Here is a 22,013-nt window from a genome sequence, read left to right on the forward strand (position 1 = left end):
AGTCCTGCTGCTCATTCTGTCTTTGCTCAAAATATATTAAACTCCGAGAAATCATCACAAATCCTGGCAAACATCGAAAATAAAAGAAATTACAAACAGTTAGGCAGTCATCGAAAGAAGAAGCAGATGATGATGATGATGAGGTATCTGGAAAATAAACAATAGTCGTTTCCTTTCATGTTGTACCTGAGAGTAACTGTAGTCAAACATCTTAATTAAAACTTTCGCATAATAGATTTATCATGGAAAAAATAAGAGTAGCAGTCATCTAATATACCATGGGGAAATATTATTATTTTCAACGAGTTATTGTCGATACTTTTGTCTTAGAAAATGAGAGCTGGTGTGTTGTTTTGTTCTCAGTGGGACCTTTTATATTAACAAACATGTTGGAAAATATCTCGCAGTCTGCGTTTTGAATTTACATTAGTTCCGTAATTCTATCAAACATTTGTCATCATGTTTTTCTAGATCTCTCGATGACAATATTGTCCGTACCTATATTTAAAGCATTTAATTTAATATCCACATGATCACTGTTTAATGTATATCCTATCGCGGAAACCCTATCCAATAATCTATATTTCAGTGAGGTCTTTATTCAGCGTCATGTCTGTTCATATCAGGAGCAGAAATATACCGGTTCCTAAATTGTAATTATTCGTAAACGATGCAATATAAACTGTTGTTTTATGCTATTTTGTGAATTAATGGATTATCCAATATAAATAATTTCGATAATTCAGTGGAATGAATTTCTAAAATAACTTTATCACAAACCAATACAAACATCGCTGATGTTATTATTAAGAAATTTGATCAGCCGTTATGTTACTTCCTTATTCTACTGGTATGTCCGCTAGGTGTACGCAGCGTAAGTCCCACTACATGCCTGGTTTTCTATCTTCTTATATCAGTTTTCTTTGTGTGCTGTTTTCATTGAATTTGAAAAGAGAATTATGTTACTGTTGATATTTTACTTGTTACTATTCACAAAACACACAAGAACATAAAACAGTCAACGGCTGCTATTATTACTCGATTCTGTAAAAAAATATTCTATTCTGCATGTCGCTGGTCAGTGCGTTAAATCATTCCAAGAAAAACGAAAATCTGTTTCTTCAGTACGAATATCGTTTACAATGCTGAGTATTTCACTGACTCAATGAAATATGTCCGTTACTGAGTCTATCCAAGCAAAGATGGTATGTATATTAACAGTCACTGTTGGGAGTTTAGATATGCAAGATTCCACTGGCAATAATCCGTTACGCACCGATTTAAAGGATCGTAGTGGATTATTGCCCCTGATTTTCGGCGATTGGATGTTTTAAATATATGTCTCAACAAAAATATCCGTAATCGACCTTTAAAGATAGACTATTTTGCAATTTCAATCGCACACAAAACTGAACGAAATGACTCATCCTCAATATAATTTACTGCGTCCAAACATCAAAGTAAAAGTACATAACCAAACCAGTTTTCAAAATAACATACATCTTTAATACAGTACATCTAGAAAAAAGAGAATAGCCAAAATCATTCGCATTTTATGTTTTGTTAATTGATGTCGTTTTGTAAAATTCGTTGCGCTTTACGTGCAAACATTTGTATAGCTTGCTGATGTAAAATAATTAAAAATCTGGCGCATTAATAATAGTATTCGCATAATGTTGGTGATTTTCTAGAACATAAAGAAATACGTTAACAGAAAATGCCAGTCATTTCTATACATGCGATTACAAAAATGAACGAATTTAATAGTATAATAGGACTACAATTCATTAATCTCAAAATAAGAATCTGAAGTTATTTATTTCTCAGAATATGATGATCTCCATGACAAATAACTTTCATGGAATTCAAACAACAAACTTAGGAACTGAAGCATATTGACCGTCCCAACGTGCGTACGTGTGTGCGTGCATTCGCCATAAATGTTTCTCAACTTCAACTCACTGTTGCAGATCCTTGGAATTTGAATACAAATGTGCAAAACGGTTCTATAATTTTGAAACAGAACCTACTGTGGACCTTGGATGTGGTTTATTGGATTTGTTTTCTATAAATTCAAAATAACTTCCTAATTATGATACTAATTTGTTTGACAATCGGTGCGAATGATAATCGACCTGAGTGTCAACACATCAAATACTGCTTAACATGGGACTCCTGAATCATGTCCATGGGGACATACACTTGTGACCCCTAGTCACAAACATATAATGTCGAATTCAGAGAGGCAATTGAATTTTCTCCCTTGATGTATTATTACCCTCAGTAACTTAGACTTTTGGTGATAGCAAAAACTATTGAGATCCGAACTCAATAACCATGCATGCTATTACTGAATGGATACATTTTAAAATGAAGCTGACATTCGATATGGGATATGGGATTCATTCCTAAGCTCCATGAACCTAGCTCCTAGGTCATACATAACTTGCTCTCGATCAACTATTGATACATTTTTGACATCACACTACTACTATTATCACTTCAACTTCAGCCACAATTGTTGTTATTATTTCTGCTTATGTGATGACGATGATGATGATACCAGAACTCCAACGATTATTTTTATTATTATCATTATTATTATTAGTAGTAGTAGTAGTAGTAGTAGTGGTAGTAAAACTGCTACTGGACAAAGCAAGGCCGCCGTCTCCATAGTGGTTATAGTGAGTATATTAAACAGCAAAAGTATGGGACACTTGCCATACATGTCGTAAACATAACGATAAATAACAGTAAAATGCTAATCATTACAATCTTTATAGCTCGACATTTAAGTCAGTAACAAAAACGATCAATACAATTAACAGGACATTTTTTCCTAAACAAATGAACAAGCACAGTCAAAGACCATAAAATAAAATAATCTAATCAATCTAAAAACAATTGCATAAAATACAAATATATTCTGTGGTATATTTGTCCTTAAACTGCCATCATCTTTGGAATAAATATAATTTCAAAGCCTGCATATAATCATTTAACAATTGTTCTTTCTCTCTCTCTCTCTCTCTCTCTCTCTCTCTGGCTGTTTACTTTATTTTCAAATCTTATATTTCTAATGAATAGAATAGTTGTCGAAAATAGATATTTCCATGAAATGCCCCAGATGTTGGTGTCCTTATTTATGCATTTAAAAGGGTCCAAATAGTCTAGAAACCAATTGAATATGAGGCTCTATTTGTAGAAGGTTTTAGAACAACACAGACCGGGATATAATAGTCATGTGAAAAATTACCTAAAGTTGAGACTGAATTACCTTGTTTAAATCCGTTATTATAATATTTCTATGACTTCTATAAATATGTTTAAAACATTTTGCAACAAAGGAAGAGTAGGTGCTGCTGTTTATAATATAATATTTGTTGTTTGTGTGATGCGGCAGGACTGTTTGGCGGGTATGCGGGTGTTGCGAAGGCAAGGTTCAAGAGCATCAGTTTTCAAGTTTTATTTCTGTATAAATAGTTATATAAGATTTTGTAATCCAAAGGCATTTTGTGTGTATTGTTTGTCTTGTCTCTGCTTGTATTTGCCTTTGTAAATACTCATCTTCAGGACTCACGGTACTAATTCAACTCCAATGGTAAACATATGGAAACACTATCATATTCAAAATTCAATAACTTAAAATTTATGGGTGCTGATAATGACACCTATAATTCTTCACGCACATCTAACCTTGGTGCAAGCTTATTTGTGGAGAACACCATATGACCCGCAGCACTTTTTTTTACATACATGTGCACGAAACACGTGTTATTGATTCTGTACCAAACGAATCAGGTGCTACTTTCAGTATTGAGTACTCCTGAGTCAAGCCTGTAAAAATGCTAAAATTGCATCAGGAGAAATTTGTCAATACTTTTTTTCATTACATATAATATAAGCTCTCGAAAGATATTTTTCCTAAAATTGTAATTTTCATTATTAACCAATTATGGACCACCAAACCTGTAAATACTCTATTATTTCTTCACCCATTTCTAGACTGGTTCACAGTTCTTCCGTATAATTTGTACCGTGTGTCCTATAACCAGATTTAATTTTTTTTTAGAAAAAGGTTGTATTTTACTCCTTGATATTAGAGCATAATTGTAAGAAAGAATTGGCCATGCTTGTGCATGAATAATAGTGCAATAGCATTTTATGTGATACCAATATCTATAGTTAAATTGCATCCGCATTACATGTTGCTGTGTTGTATTGTACTTATTAGTGGCTTATTCTTGTTATTAAAATAATTGTTTTCTGCCTTTGTATCTTCATGTTATCTTTCTATGGCATGCATGCTACACAAAAGAAACACAAGCATGCTGACATCAGCAAGTATGACATCACAGGGTATCAAATAACATGACGCATTGTATTTTCATCTCTCACTGGCTATAAGACAAGTTTTAGATGTTTTAAATTTCAAAATTGCATTTCTTTTCTTGCTGACTCTCACAGAAATAAGATCCAGTGCATCCCTATTCACATCAATCAAACAAAACAAATAAGTGTGCCACATGACAGGTCAAAATGATAAGAGGCCATTGCCCTTTTGTGACTAAAACAAATACACACACCCATGAAGCATCAAGAGATGCTGACATTCCAAACTTATTTAAACTATCATCACATGTGATTCATGACCCTCAAATGTTAATAAAAAGGTATAAAAGCCAAGGAAGAGTACTATAAGCTTTATTATACTGAATAATTAAATAACATAGTGCTACTTTGTAGTATAAAACTATGGGGAAGGGTGAGGAAGCAAAGAATAGACAGAGTAATTTCTTCAAGCCTGGTAATGTTCCCCACAACAAGTGGTGGGGGGGAATGTGTATCAACCCAAATAACACATCAACATGAGGTATGTTACATAAGGACAACAAGAGACAAATTTGAAAAAGCTATCCAAAGTTCCTATAATGCTGACATTGATGTTGGAGACAGAAAGTGTATGCACAAACTGTTATGACTGAAGCTATTAAGTATGCTGGAGGTGGAGAAATGTGTGAAAAACTTTGCTATGCCAAGACAAGTTCATGTCTCTATGCAATATACAGACACTGATAAAACTTGTCACTGAATAAACTACTTGTTAAATTTAAGTAATAGAATTAAATTGCATATTGAAGTTGTCTAATGCATAAATATATACCTACATTTACCCTAAGCTCATAAAAAGTTAAGAAAAAGTCTCAAAATCATTACTGTGGCTACTTTCCACTATAATCAGTGTTAAATTACTTACTTTTTAATATAAAACTGAAAAAAATGCATACATTATTGAACAAAAGAGAAACAAAGCAAACATTGCAATCACTCAATTACAGTCAAAGGGAAGGTAATACACCTTGATTTGGCAATCCAAATAGCAAGCTCTAATTTACAGCTAAATGATTCCTTAATATTACTTGATGGTAAGAACAGAGCAATGTAGGTTTTATAAATAGCTTTTGTTTCAAATATGAAACTATATTTCTGACATGAAGCTTGTTTTCATTTTTTCACAACAACATGAAAGGTGAACAAAACACATATCGCTTATTGCACGCAGTAATGAAATGCTGAGATTTGGAATAATGTGTTCTGAGACCACAAGTTGCAACACCCTGACTATAAAGGTTTTCTATCATGGGACTTGGTACATGAAGAAAAAAGAGATCTGGTTTGGTGGGGGAGAGCAGTATGTTCACCATGCAGTTATACATCAGGAGTGTTTCAACTGTATGAAGAGAGGTTGGGGAAGAAAAACTGCCTGTGTAAATAATGCAATACAGATAGGACTTTTGCAGACTTATATTGGGAATGAAGGGTTGAAAACTATTATTTTAAGTGAAAATGTCTCTCCCTGCTCCCTCGACAAAAGGGATGCAGAAAAGTTCCAATACTGTTTGCCCAAAAATGTAATGTACCAATATGAGAAACATGTTGAACATAGAATAGGTGTCAAGGAGTTTAATTCTAGGATAAGAAATAAGACAGGTATAATTGATATTCAATGTGACTCGACATATAATAATTCAATTTACAGGTTGAGGCAATGCAGCATGTGCAGTGTTGTGCACAGTCCTTATTTTTACAATGTTCTCTGCTTTGATCTGCTGAGTGTGTCTCTAAAGTTAAATGATCAGTACTGATACTTAAGTAATTGTGACATAAGTGGCTTACATATAAAATCTCCCCCACCCCGACCCCCTTTTGGGGAATTGTTGCATGTGTTAAATGGCATTTAACCATATAGGCCAATCTATGGGCACCATCATATGAACATCTGCCATCAGGCCATACTCTGCTCTTTTCCCCATGGCCTGAGCTATCTACTTCCACTCTCCAGTGTATAAAATCATCCCCATCTGTCTTTTGTATAGAATATTTCTCCAAAATCACATGCAAACCATGATAAAAAGACTCCATTATGATTGTCATATGTAAAAGCCACCAAATTGATACCCTGGATGCACGTCGTAACCATGGAAACAACAAGCTCCTATTATAGTAAAGGTCGCATATAGGACTCACGGTACTAATTCAACTCCAATGGTAAACATATGGAAACACTATCATATTCAAAATTCAATAACTTAAAATTTATGGGTGCTGATAATGACACCTATAATTCTTCATTCACATCTAACCTTGGTGCAAGCTTATGTGTGGAGAACACCATATGACCCGCGGCACTTTATATACATACATGTGCATGAAACACGTGTTATTGATTCTGCACCAAATGAATCAGGTGCTACTTTCAGTATTGAGTACTCCTGAGTCAAGCCTGTAAAAATGCTAAAATTGCATCAGTAGAAATTTGTCAATATTTTTTTTTTCACATTACGTATAGGATAAGCTCTCAAAAGATATTTTTCCTAAAATTTTAATTTTCATTATTAACCAATAATGGACCACCAAACCTGTAAATACTCTATTATTTCTTCACCCATTTCTAGACTGGTTCACAGCTCTTCCGTATAATTAGTACCGTGTGTCCTTCAGGCGAAAGCGATTAGGCTAGTTGAACATTAGTTTTGTTCGTTGTCAGTTCTTTTTCACATTTATCATAATTAATCCCTGACACACGATCCCTTGCTGGAACCAAAGCGCCTTGAAAGAACTGTTCTCTCTCTCTCTCTCTCTCTCTCTCTCTCTATATATATATATATATATATATATATATATATATATATATATATATATATATATATATATATATATATATGTATGTTTGTGTGTATGTCTGTCTGTATGTGCGTGTGCGTGTGTGTTTAATCATCAACGAGAACAGGAGCTTGGTATCGTTGCCTTAAATACGCAATTACGAAGAGATCCTGCTTCTTGCAGCCCTTTGCATTCTCTTCCATTCCAAAGTATGATACAGTATCACAAAAAGAGACACCAAAAAACCAAAATGATGAGAGCAATATAGATATGTTGTGGAAGCATAAATCATAATATTCCTGCAGACAACACATACACTTACATGCAAAGCGGATCCGAGCACTTGAGGATATATTATGATTGGATAAATAATATATACTCTTAAAAACTTCCTCATCTACGAAGAATCCTAGGGGTGCAAAGAGCGAGATTTACATTGTGATGCCTTTATTAACAATCATATTTGCAATGAACACACAGACGGACACAAACACACATACACACCGCCAACACAGGCATACACACATTCACGTACAAGCCAATATGTCTAGGGAAGAAATGAGATATGATGTAATAACACAAACATATACTTACAAGCTAGCACACACAAGCTTACCATCTAATATGTCTGATTGGAGAGGGGATATGATAGGTTACCTAATAATCATCCTTACAATCGAATAATTACATTATTACAAACAATCTGAAAAGGTAAGTGGTAATGGGCTATGGCATAGTACGAAACACACAATCTGACAATCCAAGACCCACCGTCGCTATTTAATGTCTAAGGGCAAGGCATAATAAATAATGTCAAACACGTTTTCTTGCAAACCAACATCATTGTACGTAATTCTAAACTTGTACTTAAGAGAAATGTTTAGGAAGGAAAGAGGTTATGTCATAGTATGTCAACTAACATACATACTTACATTCTAACACTATCAATAACAATGAAACCACTAATATTTGAGGTTCGTATAGAGAAAATGTAACACAATTGTACAGTTGAAATATATATATACGACATCAATGTTTCATTTTTTTTAAAAAAATATTAGGGTGGCTCTGACTGGAATAGCCTTACAAAAAAATTACTTGGTCGAAATGCGGGCGTGTTTCTATGCATGAAATGCTTTTGCAAGCAACTTTGGGGTATCAAATTTGGGTTATGTGTGCATGAGAGAGAGGGTGAAGTGTGCACAGGTTATTACACTATAGATAGATTCTAAAGCTATCATCAACATTTCCTGGATTTTCGGTTTTAATTTAAAAGGCTAAAACTAGAATCGGGCGAACATGTTATCATACAAATCTTTATATTAACTTCCAATGCATTCTGCAAGGTTGCCCATGGAGAGTAAATATTTAGAATAGAAAACCATAAACAGGATATTAACTGGAAAAACTAAACTATCAAGCAGTTTTGGAAGGTTTATAGGACCCAAACCAGCAACCATTAACTGCTTTAATTGCCATACCACCGAAGATGTACACCACTTATATGCCCAACATATCAACCCGCTCGGAAAGTATTTATCAAAAACCAAAAAGAGATTGGATCACCATACACATACCCAGAGTTACTTATCGACTCAAATAAAAATAATCAGCATATAAAAACATAAATCAATTCATAGACTCAGCAGGAATTAGGAACAAAATATAATTACTATCCCCACAAAACCAAAAGACCCAGTAACTAGCTAAATAAATTTAGAAGCCACCACATAAAAACCCATAACATATCATTCAATTTTATAAAAGTATTAATAAATAATTCACTTACGAAGCACCTATAAAAAATTAAGGAAACCGCAGAATCGGATGTCCTAGATGTCCTTAACGAACCGAGTAATCAGCTAGGATTCCGGTCCTAGATGTCCTTAACGAACCGTGTAATCGGCTAGGACTCCGGTCTCTTGCTAAATAAAGTATAAATAACATTCAATCTCTAGAAACATTAATTAATAAATAACTTAAAGAGGTAATATCTAAAAACTTGTAAATAACATAACGTAGGAAACACACTCTAAACACCTCGACTAGTAATACCATAATAACCTTGAAAATCTCTTTTCATACATGATTTTTACTCAGAACCTCTATAAACAGCATAGAACATCCCCCCTCATTTTAGAACATTTTGAAGGGAACAAAAAAAGAACAAAGAAAAAAAAGCAAGAAACACCAGGCAAATGCAACAAGAAACCAGCGATGTAAATCAAACAGGACCGTTCCTGAGCTCTCCTTCCCACTAATGACAGCCAACCATTCAACTGTAAGGGACCTTTATGGACCCACAGATTGAGGCCAAACTATCAGGGTTCCTTGAATCCATAAAAGCCTGGGGGAGGTGGCACCATCCTCTTCCCCAGAAACAACTAGCAGGCTGCGGTACAGTCAGAAAAAAGTGGCACATGCACAATTGTGCGCACGCCACTATAATTAAACTCAACAACAACAACAAAGTAAATGATGGGTGTTGTTTCCCAACACTAATATATGCCTAATAAAAATAATTATGCATTCTTTTTTAACATCCCAATATTTTCCTACTCATAGATCTTTAAACCACATTAATTGTGAAACTTTATTCAGAAGAAGAAGGTTTATTGATAAAGCAATAGGATAAAACAATAGGATACTTCAAATATTCTTTCGCACAAGCATTGCATACATTACCCTTATGACAATAGTGTCTATAAATGAATGATTGTAAGAAATTATATAAATATTTAATATTTCCTCATGTTTAAATTCTTTTCCAGAAACAAACTATTTCAGGACATGACTTCCCTATGTACAAATGTTAGAATCCAAGTTTTGAAAACCGTTTTACTACGTGTTCTTGCATGTAAAGGAATGGAGGTGGGAGAGCAATAAATATACATATATATTATGTCCGAATTGGTCAAAGTTTGAGACGAACAGGATGATACATATATATGTGACAAATTAAACGTTTTCTAATGTTTTGACTTCTTGGTGTTAATTAGTGATTGTTTCGCTGCTTTAAGCTTTTATTATGATTTTATGATATTTTCATGCATGGATTTCATCAAACAACAATATCAGGATGTATTTTATTTTTGGACATGGGGACAGAGATTAAAAGGCAAGGTCTCGTGTTAAATGAAAACATTTTTTTTTTAGTATTTTTTTTCGGGAGTGGGAATAGTTTTGAACATTGCGAAAGTGTTTGTACATTCTGTTTTTAATTGGATCGCCATTACATGCTGGTGATACTTGCGACGAATAAAATCTAGCAATGGTTTACCAAGTGCTTCTTTTAAACATCCTACTTAAATCTGGTTAAAAGAAAATAATTCTTGGACTAAATCTCAGGCTCTAAGTTATATGATGAAATAGTAAGGTCTGTAGCAAGGGTTTGGAAATGCATATAAATGAAAACTCTTTTAGTACGTATATTATAGGTGAGTGTCTGAAGGGTATGATCAAGACAAAACCAATGATCTTTGTTGGCAAACCAGTTATATTTTCTACAAGATGAAAGTGAAATACACTAATCACCTTACAAAACTGTTTAACTGTGCTATGTAATTTATTCACTCTCACTATCATCGCTGATTTCTTGAATCCAATGTGCTCGTTTTGGCATATATCCATGAGCGGGAATTGATCGACAGTCTCCAAAGTCAACATGGATGCCGTTGTCTTGAAAACCCACGTCATATCCAAAAGTACCCCCACTTTTAGACACGGCACCGCCTATCGCCATATTTAAGCCATTGTCGAGTCGGCCACTGAGGGATCCACCTGCAAAATCTTTTCCAAAATATACTCCAGCTCTCGTTGTTAAGCCATCCTCCTCAAACAGATGATTAATTTCCGCCCCGGCCTTGTCGACTGAGTTTGTTCCTGTGATGAAAGTTGATAAAGAGAATGAATGATATATATATATATATATATATATATATATATATATATATATATATATATCCTATTTCGAATGACTCATAATTTGAATTGCAAAAGGGGAACATAGTTTAAAACTGTTATACTGATGAATGATATAACGTCAGCGATTACATTTTGACGGAATGTAAAATCTTTTTATGACCCGTACAAGATTTGCTCGTTGTTATTTGCTTTATCTTCTCTTTTATGCTAGTTGCAAGTGGAAATAGATCTGCAAAAACTGCATGAAATTGTAACCTTACCTGCCACTCTGCCAGCCACTCTAGTATCCTTCTCACTGAGTTCTCCGTCCAAACACCATAGATCTGATGAAGTAAATAATGAATGCGCTTCAAATTACCAAGTTATTCATATGCATGCATCTAAATTGTCCTCAGTAATACTCAAACTTGACCTACTAATACCATGTATGTATGACATCATTCAACACTTTTGTGAACGTACGAAGGTGATCCACATTGATTAGTGATTCAGGTACATTTTAAAAATATTTAAAAAATCCTTTACATTGTTATAAAAATGTTACAAAAATGTAACATGTTTGGACTTTACAAAAATGTTTGAACTTTTATTATTTTTGTCAGTGCATATTATGTTAGATGTAGATATAAAAAAATGTATGCAACGTTTTCCGTGGAAGCAATATTTTGCAGTCAGTATTGTGACTGGTTGTCGATAGGCCACTGTTTGAAGAATTGATATTACACGCAGTCAATACAATTCAATTCTCATTGCAACATGGACTTTATACTCGTGTCTTTGATAATCGTACATGAAGTATTAATGAAATGTTAGTAAAGGAATGGGAACCGAAGATTCTCCAAGCGTACCCGACTGTGCAGTGAACATGCAATATAACGGCCCAATATTTACATACCAGGAAGGGAGTCTCTGTGGGAAATGGGGTGTGTATTTATTTGCCACGATTTATTGCTAAGAGCAAGGTATGCATTTATATTCATGCTGTTGTTTATAATATTTCTGTAGTTGATACGCATTTTCTTCATAGTTTAAAATAAACCAAAGTAGGATTATGGTCAAGATTGAATCATTGAATCATTCAACCCTATGACTAATGACATGGGTAGTACACGATCTGTCATCATGTAGTGTGTATACTTAATTTTGAAGAGTCATTCCTTCTGAATAATATGATGATGTCTGTTATAAGCATTCCGCCCATGTTGACTGCCATTGCATTTATAACATCTCCTTTACCCTTCATATAAAATGACATCAACAAACTAATCAGTACAACCAGTATATTTGCAGTTAGCGTTAGAATCGTTATCTCTAAAGTTCGTTCGAGTTCAACGCGACCGGTTGTTTTATTAATACAAGGATGTTTTGTACTAAGCTGTTGAACTCGTATTTACTGTCATTTATTGTTCTGAAAACAACCCAGTGTTTTCTGCTTTACAAAATCTTGTAATATATACAATACAATTACGATTAATATGTATTTATATATTACTTGATAACCAGGAGGCTTACAGAAATCATTCAGTCTTGTTTGGTTTTTAAAGTTTTGCGTCAGCACTACGAGCAGTTGCACGCAGAGAGATGAATCTGACAGCCAACCATTCAACTGTAGGGACCTTTATGGACCCACAGATTGAGGCCAAACTATCAGGGTTCCTTGAATCAATAAAAGCCTGGGGGAGGTGGCACCATCCCCTTCCCCAGGAACAACTAGCAGGCTGCGGTGCAGTCAGAAAAAAGTGGCACATGCACAATTGTGCGAACGCTACTATAATTAAACTCAACAACAAAAAAGAGAGACGAATCGCTTAGAGTCACACAATCTTGGTATTTCATTAAAACATTGTTTTATTCCAGAAAGAATGTATGTGTTTTTATTTCTGCGTTCGATTATTAAGAGCATATGTTCTCAATGTTGTGAGTATAAAACAGTATAAAAGTAAATATAAAAAGATAAATTATTTATTCTCTACCGAGCAAGCCATTTTCTCATTTGATTCATATATTTATTTCTAAGATGTGTTAACTCTTTTATTGTAAATATGTTTCATAACAGTTAATTTATTGCTACCTTTTCTATTCGTGTCTTAATGCATTTCAAACTATTATCTACCAGAGTCATAAGTATGTGTGAATATCAACATTTTATATACAAGTTGTTGTCCTTTTTTGTATCTGTAAACTGAGACAGATACAAATTTGCATATGTATCAACACTAATACGCAATTAATGTATTATGGGTACCTTTCTTTTTCAATTGTCTTGGTATCATGATTGATGATTTTTCGTTGGTGCCATCATCACTGAATGTTATCTGTATATCTTTATCCTATCTTTACAATATCAGGATAGTTCGTTTGATGTTCGAACTCGACTTTTATTGTCAACAAAAAGTTAACTAGATATTTACAATGCTCTATAAATGTCATAAGCCAACAGCTATTTATTAAAATCTTCAACATACAATATCAGACAATGAATTCCACCAAGTAGAAATACGTTTTCCCTAAAAAAAAAAGGTTTTGCGATGATTTCCAGGTGGTTTTGAATGAGAATGAGGATAATTAACCGGGCTTTCTATATGTAATTACTCATTACGCAACATAGCTATATTGTACGTTACTTTAAATGTACTTAGTACCTTCGTCACTACTGGATTTGAGACACTTGACACCGCCTCCTAATTTCATTCTCAGGCCGTCATTATTCAACTTAGTTCGATACCGTCCCGTGACTTGGTCCACATTTCGTCCTCTTCCTTAAAATACAAATATATGTATACCTAAAATTATCATTTATAATCTGTGTGTGCTTGTTGCTTATGTGTTCGCGTTTCTATCTACCTATCTATCTATCTATATACATATATATATACATATGTATATATATATATATATATATATATATATATATATATATATATATATATATATATATATATATATCACATAGTTTGTGAATTTAGTCAATTTCTGAATCGCTGTATGCAATATGAAACTTTCCAAGATGCCCAGTAATTTAGGCATGCTGAAACTGCGCGGAAACATCGCTGGAATCCTCTGTGTGAGATTGCAGAAATCGGACAAATAGTTCATTAAAAGCATTTAAATAGTAAAGCGAATATTTTGCATGCACCATATATATATATATATATATATATATATATATATATATATATATATATATTATATAATAAGCGATGTGAAAGCTTTTGATATTATTTATATTACTATACGGTTCATTTTCCAATTAAGCAAATCATTTGATGAATTATAACAGGACATTTTTATTGTTGTTGTTGTTGAGTTTGATTATAGTGGCGTGCGCACAATTGTGCATGTGCCACTTTTTTCTGACTGCACCGCAGCCTGCTAGTTGTTCCTGGGGAAGGGGATGGTGCCACCTCCCCCAGGCTTTTATTGATTCAAGGAACCCTGATAGTTTGGCCTCAATCTGAGGGTCCATAAAGGTCCCTACAGTTGAATGGTTGGCTGTCATTAGTGGGAAGGAGAGCTCGGGAACGGTCCTGCTTGCTTTACATCGCTGGTTTCTTGTTGCATTTGCCTGGTGTTTCTTGCAATTTATTTTTTTTTTTTTTTTTTTTTGATTTTTTTTTCTTTTACAAAATGTTCTAAAAGGAGGAGGGGTGATGTTCCATGCTGTTTATATAGGTTCTTAGTAGAAATCATGTATGAAGAGAGATTTTCAAGGTTATTATGGTATTACTAGTCGAGGTGTTTAGGGTGTGTTTCCTACGTTATGTTATTTATAAGTTTTTAGATATTACCTTTTTAAGTTATTTATTAATTAATGTTTTTAGAGATTGAATGTTATTTATACTTTATTTAGCAAGAGACCGGAGTCCTAGCCGATTACTCGGTTCGTTAAGGACATCTAGGACATCCGATTTTGCGGTTTCCTTAGTTTTTTATAGGTGCCTCTTAAGTGAATTATTTATTAATACTTTTATAAAATTGAATGATATGTTATGGGTTTTTTTATGTGGTGGCTTCTAAATTTATTTAGCTAGTTACTGGGTCTTTTGGTTTTGTGGGGATAGTAATTATATTTTGTTCCTAAGTCCTGCTGAGTCTATGAATTGATTTATATTTTTATATGCTGATTGTTTATTTTTATTACAGTCCATAAGTAACTCTGGGTATGTGTGTGGTGATCCAATCTCTTTTTGGTTTTGATAAATATTTTCCGAGCGGGTTGATATTTTGGGCATATATTGAATACGTGGGCATATACTGAATACAATATTTTTATCGTTATCCTCGGCAATGAAACAAATAATGATATATTAGAAAAGTAACGATAATTATGATATAGTGACGCTCTGCTGGCCAAAGTCGGTTCTCGTTTTCTGGGCTAGAGTTTTATCCTCTTGTATAATTATATTCATGATCTACCTTATCCATTAAAGCTGGGTATGAAGTGCTTCTTGGTTGATGCTGACAGGTTGACGCTGCGTCTCCGGTTCGTCTTCAGGGATTTTGACGTGATCGCCTACATCACCAGCAGTGGTAAGAGGCGATAAGAAAAGTTGCAAGAGTATCTATCAAGGATACAGAGGTACCGTTGATAGAAATTGGTGAATGTTACCAAAGCAAATTTGCCCTCGACCGATGTCAAGTCGACCGATGTCAACACCCTCCATTAATCAGGAAGGGGCATTGAAAACAAACAATCATTTACGCGTAACGATGCATATCGAAAACTAAAACACTTGACGCGGCATGCGTATTGAACGTGTACATACATGTCGTGATAGACGCGTAGTTCAACATACGTAATTGCCAGTTTGAGTGAGCCATATGGTGTTTTTGCTGATAACTTACATCTACACTGAGCCATGATCGTCGGCAGCTGCAGCTGTGGAAAGTGTGTGTCTGCGAATTTCTAAAGGTCGCAGTTAAGGGACGCTTTGATTTCATTATCATTATCTACCCCAGTACACGCCTCGACATTGCATACACAGGCCATTGGCCTGCGTCAAAAAGAAGCGAATGAGTAATTTTGGTCAACATTCAGGGCTATAATATAAATGTTATGCTTTGTTGAAACCTTGGAACTTGTCAAACACTTGAAATAACCACGCTTTTCTAGCTGTCTTCTACTGCAAAGATGAACAATCATTCAGTCGCATGCTAAGAAAAATAGTATCACTAAGGAGTGGAGGTATCACTGATGGGGAGAGGTTTGGAGACGATCGGTAATTATGTCACCTACGGCAAAACACCAATTGCATTGTTGCAAAAGACGTTCTTAAGTTATCGAGGTAAACAAATACTGGGGAACATTGGTCAGTGTAAGACGATGTTCAATAATGGAAAGATAACAGTGGTAATTGTATATTTTGGACCAACGTACCAAAGGTTACACAACTCTGGAGCTGACAATGCTACATTACATGCAACGGTTCAATCTCGAATCGTGTTTCTCTCATGATATGCTCATGCAACGAAAAAGTAAAGGGAGTTATCCAACATATTACATTGATTTATTTCCTCAAAATGAACAATGTGTTTAGCAACACTTGAGTTATTATGTTTACTATGCACAAAATTAAGTTTAAAATTAACAAGAACAGTTTACTCGATAGACTTTTTGTTTGGTCTGAGTTTAAAGTTTGTTTATTTATCTAGTGTTTATCACTCAAATGAAGGTATGAATATTTAAGCACAGAACATAATCCATGGCGTGTTTACCATTCACTCCGGTTGTTTCTTAACGTTATATCCTTTATTATAACCTTTAGTTTCTACTGATGAACCGGCAGAGTAATATTGTGATTTGGATTTCTAATGTAGCTTTAAAACATTTACAGTCATATTGCTACTATGTCTGCAGTGTGGCATTTTATCGTGATGCCTAGCATTGGGGCATCATTCCGCAGACACGTAGCATGATGTCCCACCCAGTCACATTATCCTGACACCAGGACGACGAGTCCTAACACAAACCTCTTATTGCTTAGCGTCTAGTGAGGCAGCTATTAGCATCACTCGTATAAGTCTTTGTTATGACTCAGCCGAGGTTCGAACCCGAGACCTTCGAATCAGAGGCTTACGCTCTAACCGCTAGGCCAGCAGAGCGGTCGCCAGAGGACTAAATAATAGATAAAATAAAATTCGAACATAAGCAAACACAGAAGATATAATTGTTAGATGACATGGATCTGGCATAATCACCTCTTACTGTTACTGTTCCAGATGTTTCATTATCCTCACTGGTAAGAGTCCCTTCTGTAGACCATTCTCCTATGGATACAAAACGGTATAAAGGGTTTCAGACATAACTGTTTCGTCAATATATGAACAAGTAATAAATGTTATATATATATATATATATATATATATATATATATATATATATATATATATATATATATATATATATATATACATATTGTTGTTGTAGGGTATAACGCCATTTTTCAGCACACGATATGGCTATACATGGCGGCCAGTATTAATGGTGGAGGAAGAACCCGGGAAAACCCCGGAAAGAACCACCGACCCACGAGAAGCTACTGGCAAGCTTTCTCACATACCCACATTGGCTGAATCCGAGACTCGAACCCACGCAGACAGAGGTGAGATGGCAGTGATCCGTAACGGACAGCGCTTTAGACCACTCGGCCACTCGGGGCCCCCTATATATATATATATATATATATATATATATATATATATATATATATATATAGTTTTATATAGCTTATTACGGGCCTGGACTTTTAAATTACGCAGCCAAATTCGCAACAAATATATTTACCTAATACTTTCTTATAACGTTCCTTTATTACAGTATTTTGTTTCTTACAGAGTATGGAATGTGTGGTCTGCCTGAGAAAAATAGCGCAATTATAATATTTTTGACAATACAATTTAGAAATAACCCTGAACTATCATGTTCTACTTTTATGGTGACTAAATGAGTACAGATAGAAGTAAATCTAGTTTGTGTTAATCTTGAATTCTGAAAATTCTGCGGTCAGGAAAAGACAATATCTTTTCACACACAAAGCAATATGAGCATTTGCATTTCAGTGTAAAACAGATCAACAAATTATCTCAGATTCATGAAAAGCAGATGACTAGTGACAATTTTTTCCACTGCTAGTCGCTAAGTTATTTCATAAAGATTGTTATGATTCACTGGCTGATACGTATTTATGTATGCTGAAACTTTCATTAAATTGTAAATCATGCTTGTTTATTTCCTTCATGATAACTCATGCTTATACAAATGGATAATGTCTCTCGAAAATTGTATTAGCATTACACAGATGGTCTGATAGTATTCGGGCCAGTATAAACTTTTTTCTACATGTATGCCCAAAGTCAATGACTTGGACAAGTAAATAACCCTTTGGAACAAATCCCTAGATTAAACACTCTACTTCTAAATTATGTACTGTATAAATGTTTATATCTTATAAATTGAAAATAAGTTCAATACATGACACTCACAGAAATATACAAAAATCAACAAAGCATATACTTCTGAAGTGTCATCATCGGAAAATAGCATGTTTATATATCCCTTACCGTCTATATTGCAGCGAATAGCTGTTTCCGTACTAGGTCCGGCTCTTGTGGATGTTCCAACATAAGATTTCAGTGTTAATCCAGAATCATTTTCTAACCCAAATCCAAAAACTGTACCCGTTCCGGAACCGTTGTTTAGAGCCTCCGGTCTATATTCAATGCTGAGGCCATTAGTTGTATTCACCGAAAGTTCGTTGCCCCTGTTATAAACAATAATTTCATTTAAACGTGTCATTTAATTGATGAGATCCAGTATGTTTTACCAAGGCAAGAAGGACAAAAGGTCCATCTCTGAATCAATTCCTTGTATTATTTATTGAAGCAGAACATATGTGGTTTTGACAATATAAATAGAAATGGTACAGAACCCCATTTACAGGAAGTAAATTGGGCCATAGGTCATAAACTTTACTTTCGGAATGATACGTTAGTGTAACAAAACATTGCATATATTTCAATAATACATTTGCTCTATTGGAGATTATTTATTCAGCTATTTTGTGCCATCAGAGAAAGTGTGTGATGGCGGTTGGGGTTGAAACTATCGTTTGAGTCAATTAAAAATTAACCATTGTTTTCACAAGATAATACACATGAGAAACCAGAACAAAGTAGTCCAGTAGAAACAGGGCATCCCCAGAAGGAAATATGTACAAAAGAACACAGAACGCACAAAAAACATTTTTTATTTATATCCTTTACAAAACATGACGTGCCGTGGTATGGTATCTGTTACTTACAAGATATTGCGTAAGTCATAACATACTTTCATTATGTAATGTTATTCAGTATTGATGTCGATAAAATCGTAAAATCATACAAGTACTAACATTTCTTAAATATACTTAATTTAAATGATCTGATTCATCGTTTAAGTCAGAGTTACCAAACAATTACAAAATTTATTAGGCTAATGAGAAAATAGATATGTGTTAGAACAAAATTATATATATATATATATATATATATATATATATATATATATATATATATATATATATATATATATATATATATATATATATATATATATATTAAGCTGTATAGTAAAGAGGCATGAGATTGAAGGGCATTAGGATTCCACAAGACATTCATCTTGATGCTTTAATAAAGTCTTGTTATAAATTTAGAAGCAATGTTTTATGAAACCAATATGGCGGAAGATCTTTTACCATTAGCTAGAATGATATATGTCAAATCTACGTTATAATAAAGAATGAAATATAGGGTTTCATCAATATAGATACAACAGACGCAATATAATAAATATATTTGATAGAAGTATACTTTTGTCAAAGACAAATCAAACTTGGCCGATATTACCGTGCTTTTTATCAACATCTGTTTTTCCAGAACGCTTTAAATTGATAACCAGATATATTTTTTAATATAAGATATAACCACTTTAACAAATAAAATTTAAAATATATATATTAGATTTGAAAGCAGCGTCCGCCAATGAAAATGGGGACTGTCTAAAGAGAGCCTAAGAAATGGATTTGTACTGACTCCGACCCACATTTCTGGCTAATGTTTACACGTTAAATATAAACATCAGTTCCAAATATGGTTGTTCTAGAAGTTTGAATCATTCACCATGCAAAATAAGATCAAACTTATCTCTTTGGGTGCACCCTAATAAAATATCATATTACTTGGGCCAAAAATGCTCATTATTGTCACGGAATTGTGTATGAGTTATATCAATATGTGTATGTGATCAGAAATGTACTCGGGTTTCGTTGCCGCGTACAGCGTCACCGAAGGGTGGTATAATTTTTCGGCTCTAGTTATTTCGAAATACTCAGAGAAACTCAACCCATGCTGCATTTGCAAATTGCCTGCAGCGAAAAACCTAAGTCCCTAGCTGCGCATATCTGTCACAGCTAGTATACATATAGAGCAAATTCTCTATAGTCGAATTACATTATGATGAGTCTTGTCAGGAAGCTTACCCCTTCACGGGAGCAAATCTCCAGCTGTAGAGGTAATGCAATTTGAGTATTCTTTATTACTATTCGTTTTATATGACAGAATTGTTTCATGCTTTAGACGTTTTAGAATTTATTATAAATTCTACAGAGTCAATACCTAGGTTATACAATGCCATATTAGAAATACTATAGTCTGGTTCGAGTTAGCTATTTGTTGTGGCTGAACTGACAAATTGAATTTAATTATACGCTGCATGCATTAAACGATTAATGTAACGGGTAACGAATTCATGTGCGCGCATGCGAAACATATATCAATACAGAAGCATTTAACTGTGTCATGTGTACTACACGGTTTAGTTGTTATAATTTTAGTTGCCTTATACATGGTTTGATGTGGAGACACAGGACTCTGTGTGGTTGTTGTCTTTGAGTTTAATTATAGTGGCGTGCGCACAATTGTGCATGTGCCACTTTTTTATGACTGCACCCAGCCTGCTAGTTGTTCCTGGGGAAGGGAATGGTGCCACCTTCCCCAGGCTTTTATGGATTCAAGGAACCCTGATAGTTTGGCCTCAATCTGTGGGTCCATAAAGGTCCCTTGCAGTTGAATGGTTGGCTGTCATCAGTGGGAAGGAGAGCTCCGGAACGGTCCTGCTTGCATTCATCGCTGGTTTCTTCTTGCATTTGCCTGGTGTTTCTTGATATTGTTTTTCTCGATTTTTTTTTCTCCTTCAAAATGTTCTAAAGGGAGGGGGGAATGTTCTATGCTGTTTATAGAGGTTCTTAGTAGAAATCATGTATGAATAGAGATTTTCAAGGTTATTATGGTATTACTAGTCGAGGTGTTTATGGTGTGCTTCCTACGTTATGTTATTTATAAGTTTTTAGATATTGCCTCTTTAAGTTATTTATTAATTAATGTTTTTAGAGATTGAATGTTATTTATACTTTATTTAGCAAGAGACCGGAGTCCTAGCCGATTACATGGTTCGTTAAGGACATCTAGGACATCCGATTTTGCGGTTTCCTTAGTTTTAATAGGTGCTTCGTAAGTGAATTATTTATTAATACTTTTATAAAATTGAATGATACGTTATGGGTTTTTATGTGGTGGCTTCTAAATTTATTTAGCTAGTTATTGGGTCTTTTGGTTTTGTGGGGATAGTAATTATATTTTGTTCCTAAGTCCTGCTGAGTCTATGAATTGATTTATATTTTTATGTGCTGATTGTTTATTTGTATTAAAGTCCATAAATAACTCTGGGTATGTGTGTGGTGATCCAATCTCTTTTTGGTTTTGATAAATATTTTCCGAGCGGGTTGATATTTTGGGCATATATTGAATACGTGGTGTAGATCTTCGGTTGTGTGGCAGTTAAAGCAGTTAATGGCTGCTGGTTTGGATCCTATAAACCTTCCAAAACTGCT

General features: G+C 34.3%; 1 protein-coding gene across 3 annotated transcripts in view; it reads right to left on the minus strand.

The window, feature by feature from the left end:
* Positions 1 to 10,639: 10,639 nt before the first annotated feature.
* Positions 10,640 to 22,013, minus strand: part of LOC149802289 (uncharacterized) — a 41,099-nt gene continuing 29,725 nt past the window's right edge. For all 3 annotated transcript variants that reach the window (XM_089956715.1, XM_089956716.1, XM_089956717.1), the window contains 5 exons: positions 18,649 to 18,848; positions 17,287 to 17,355; positions 13,731 to 13,847; positions 11,349 to 11,411; positions 10,640 to 11,046 (listed from right to left, as the gene is read on the minus strand). In XM_089956715.1, coding sequence (XP_089812841.1) covers positions 10,730 to 11,046; positions 11,349 to 11,411; positions 13,731 to 13,847; positions 17,287 to 17,355; positions 18,649 to 18,848 — 766 coding nt within the window. In that variant the 3' untranslated portion in view covers positions 10,640 to 10,729. The remainder of the gene's footprint in view (positions 11,047 to 11,348; positions 11,412 to 13,730; positions 13,848 to 17,286; positions 17,356 to 18,648; positions 18,849 to 22,013) is intronic.

Source organism: Sinohyriopsis cumingii, chromosome 4 (assembly GCF_028554795.1).
Source record: "Sinohyriopsis cumingii isolate HCF-2022 chromosome 4, ASM2855479v2, whole genome shotgun sequence".
Classification (NCBI taxonomy): domain Eukaryota; kingdom Metazoa; phylum Mollusca; class Bivalvia; order Unionida; family Unionidae; genus Sinohyriopsis; species Sinohyriopsis cumingii.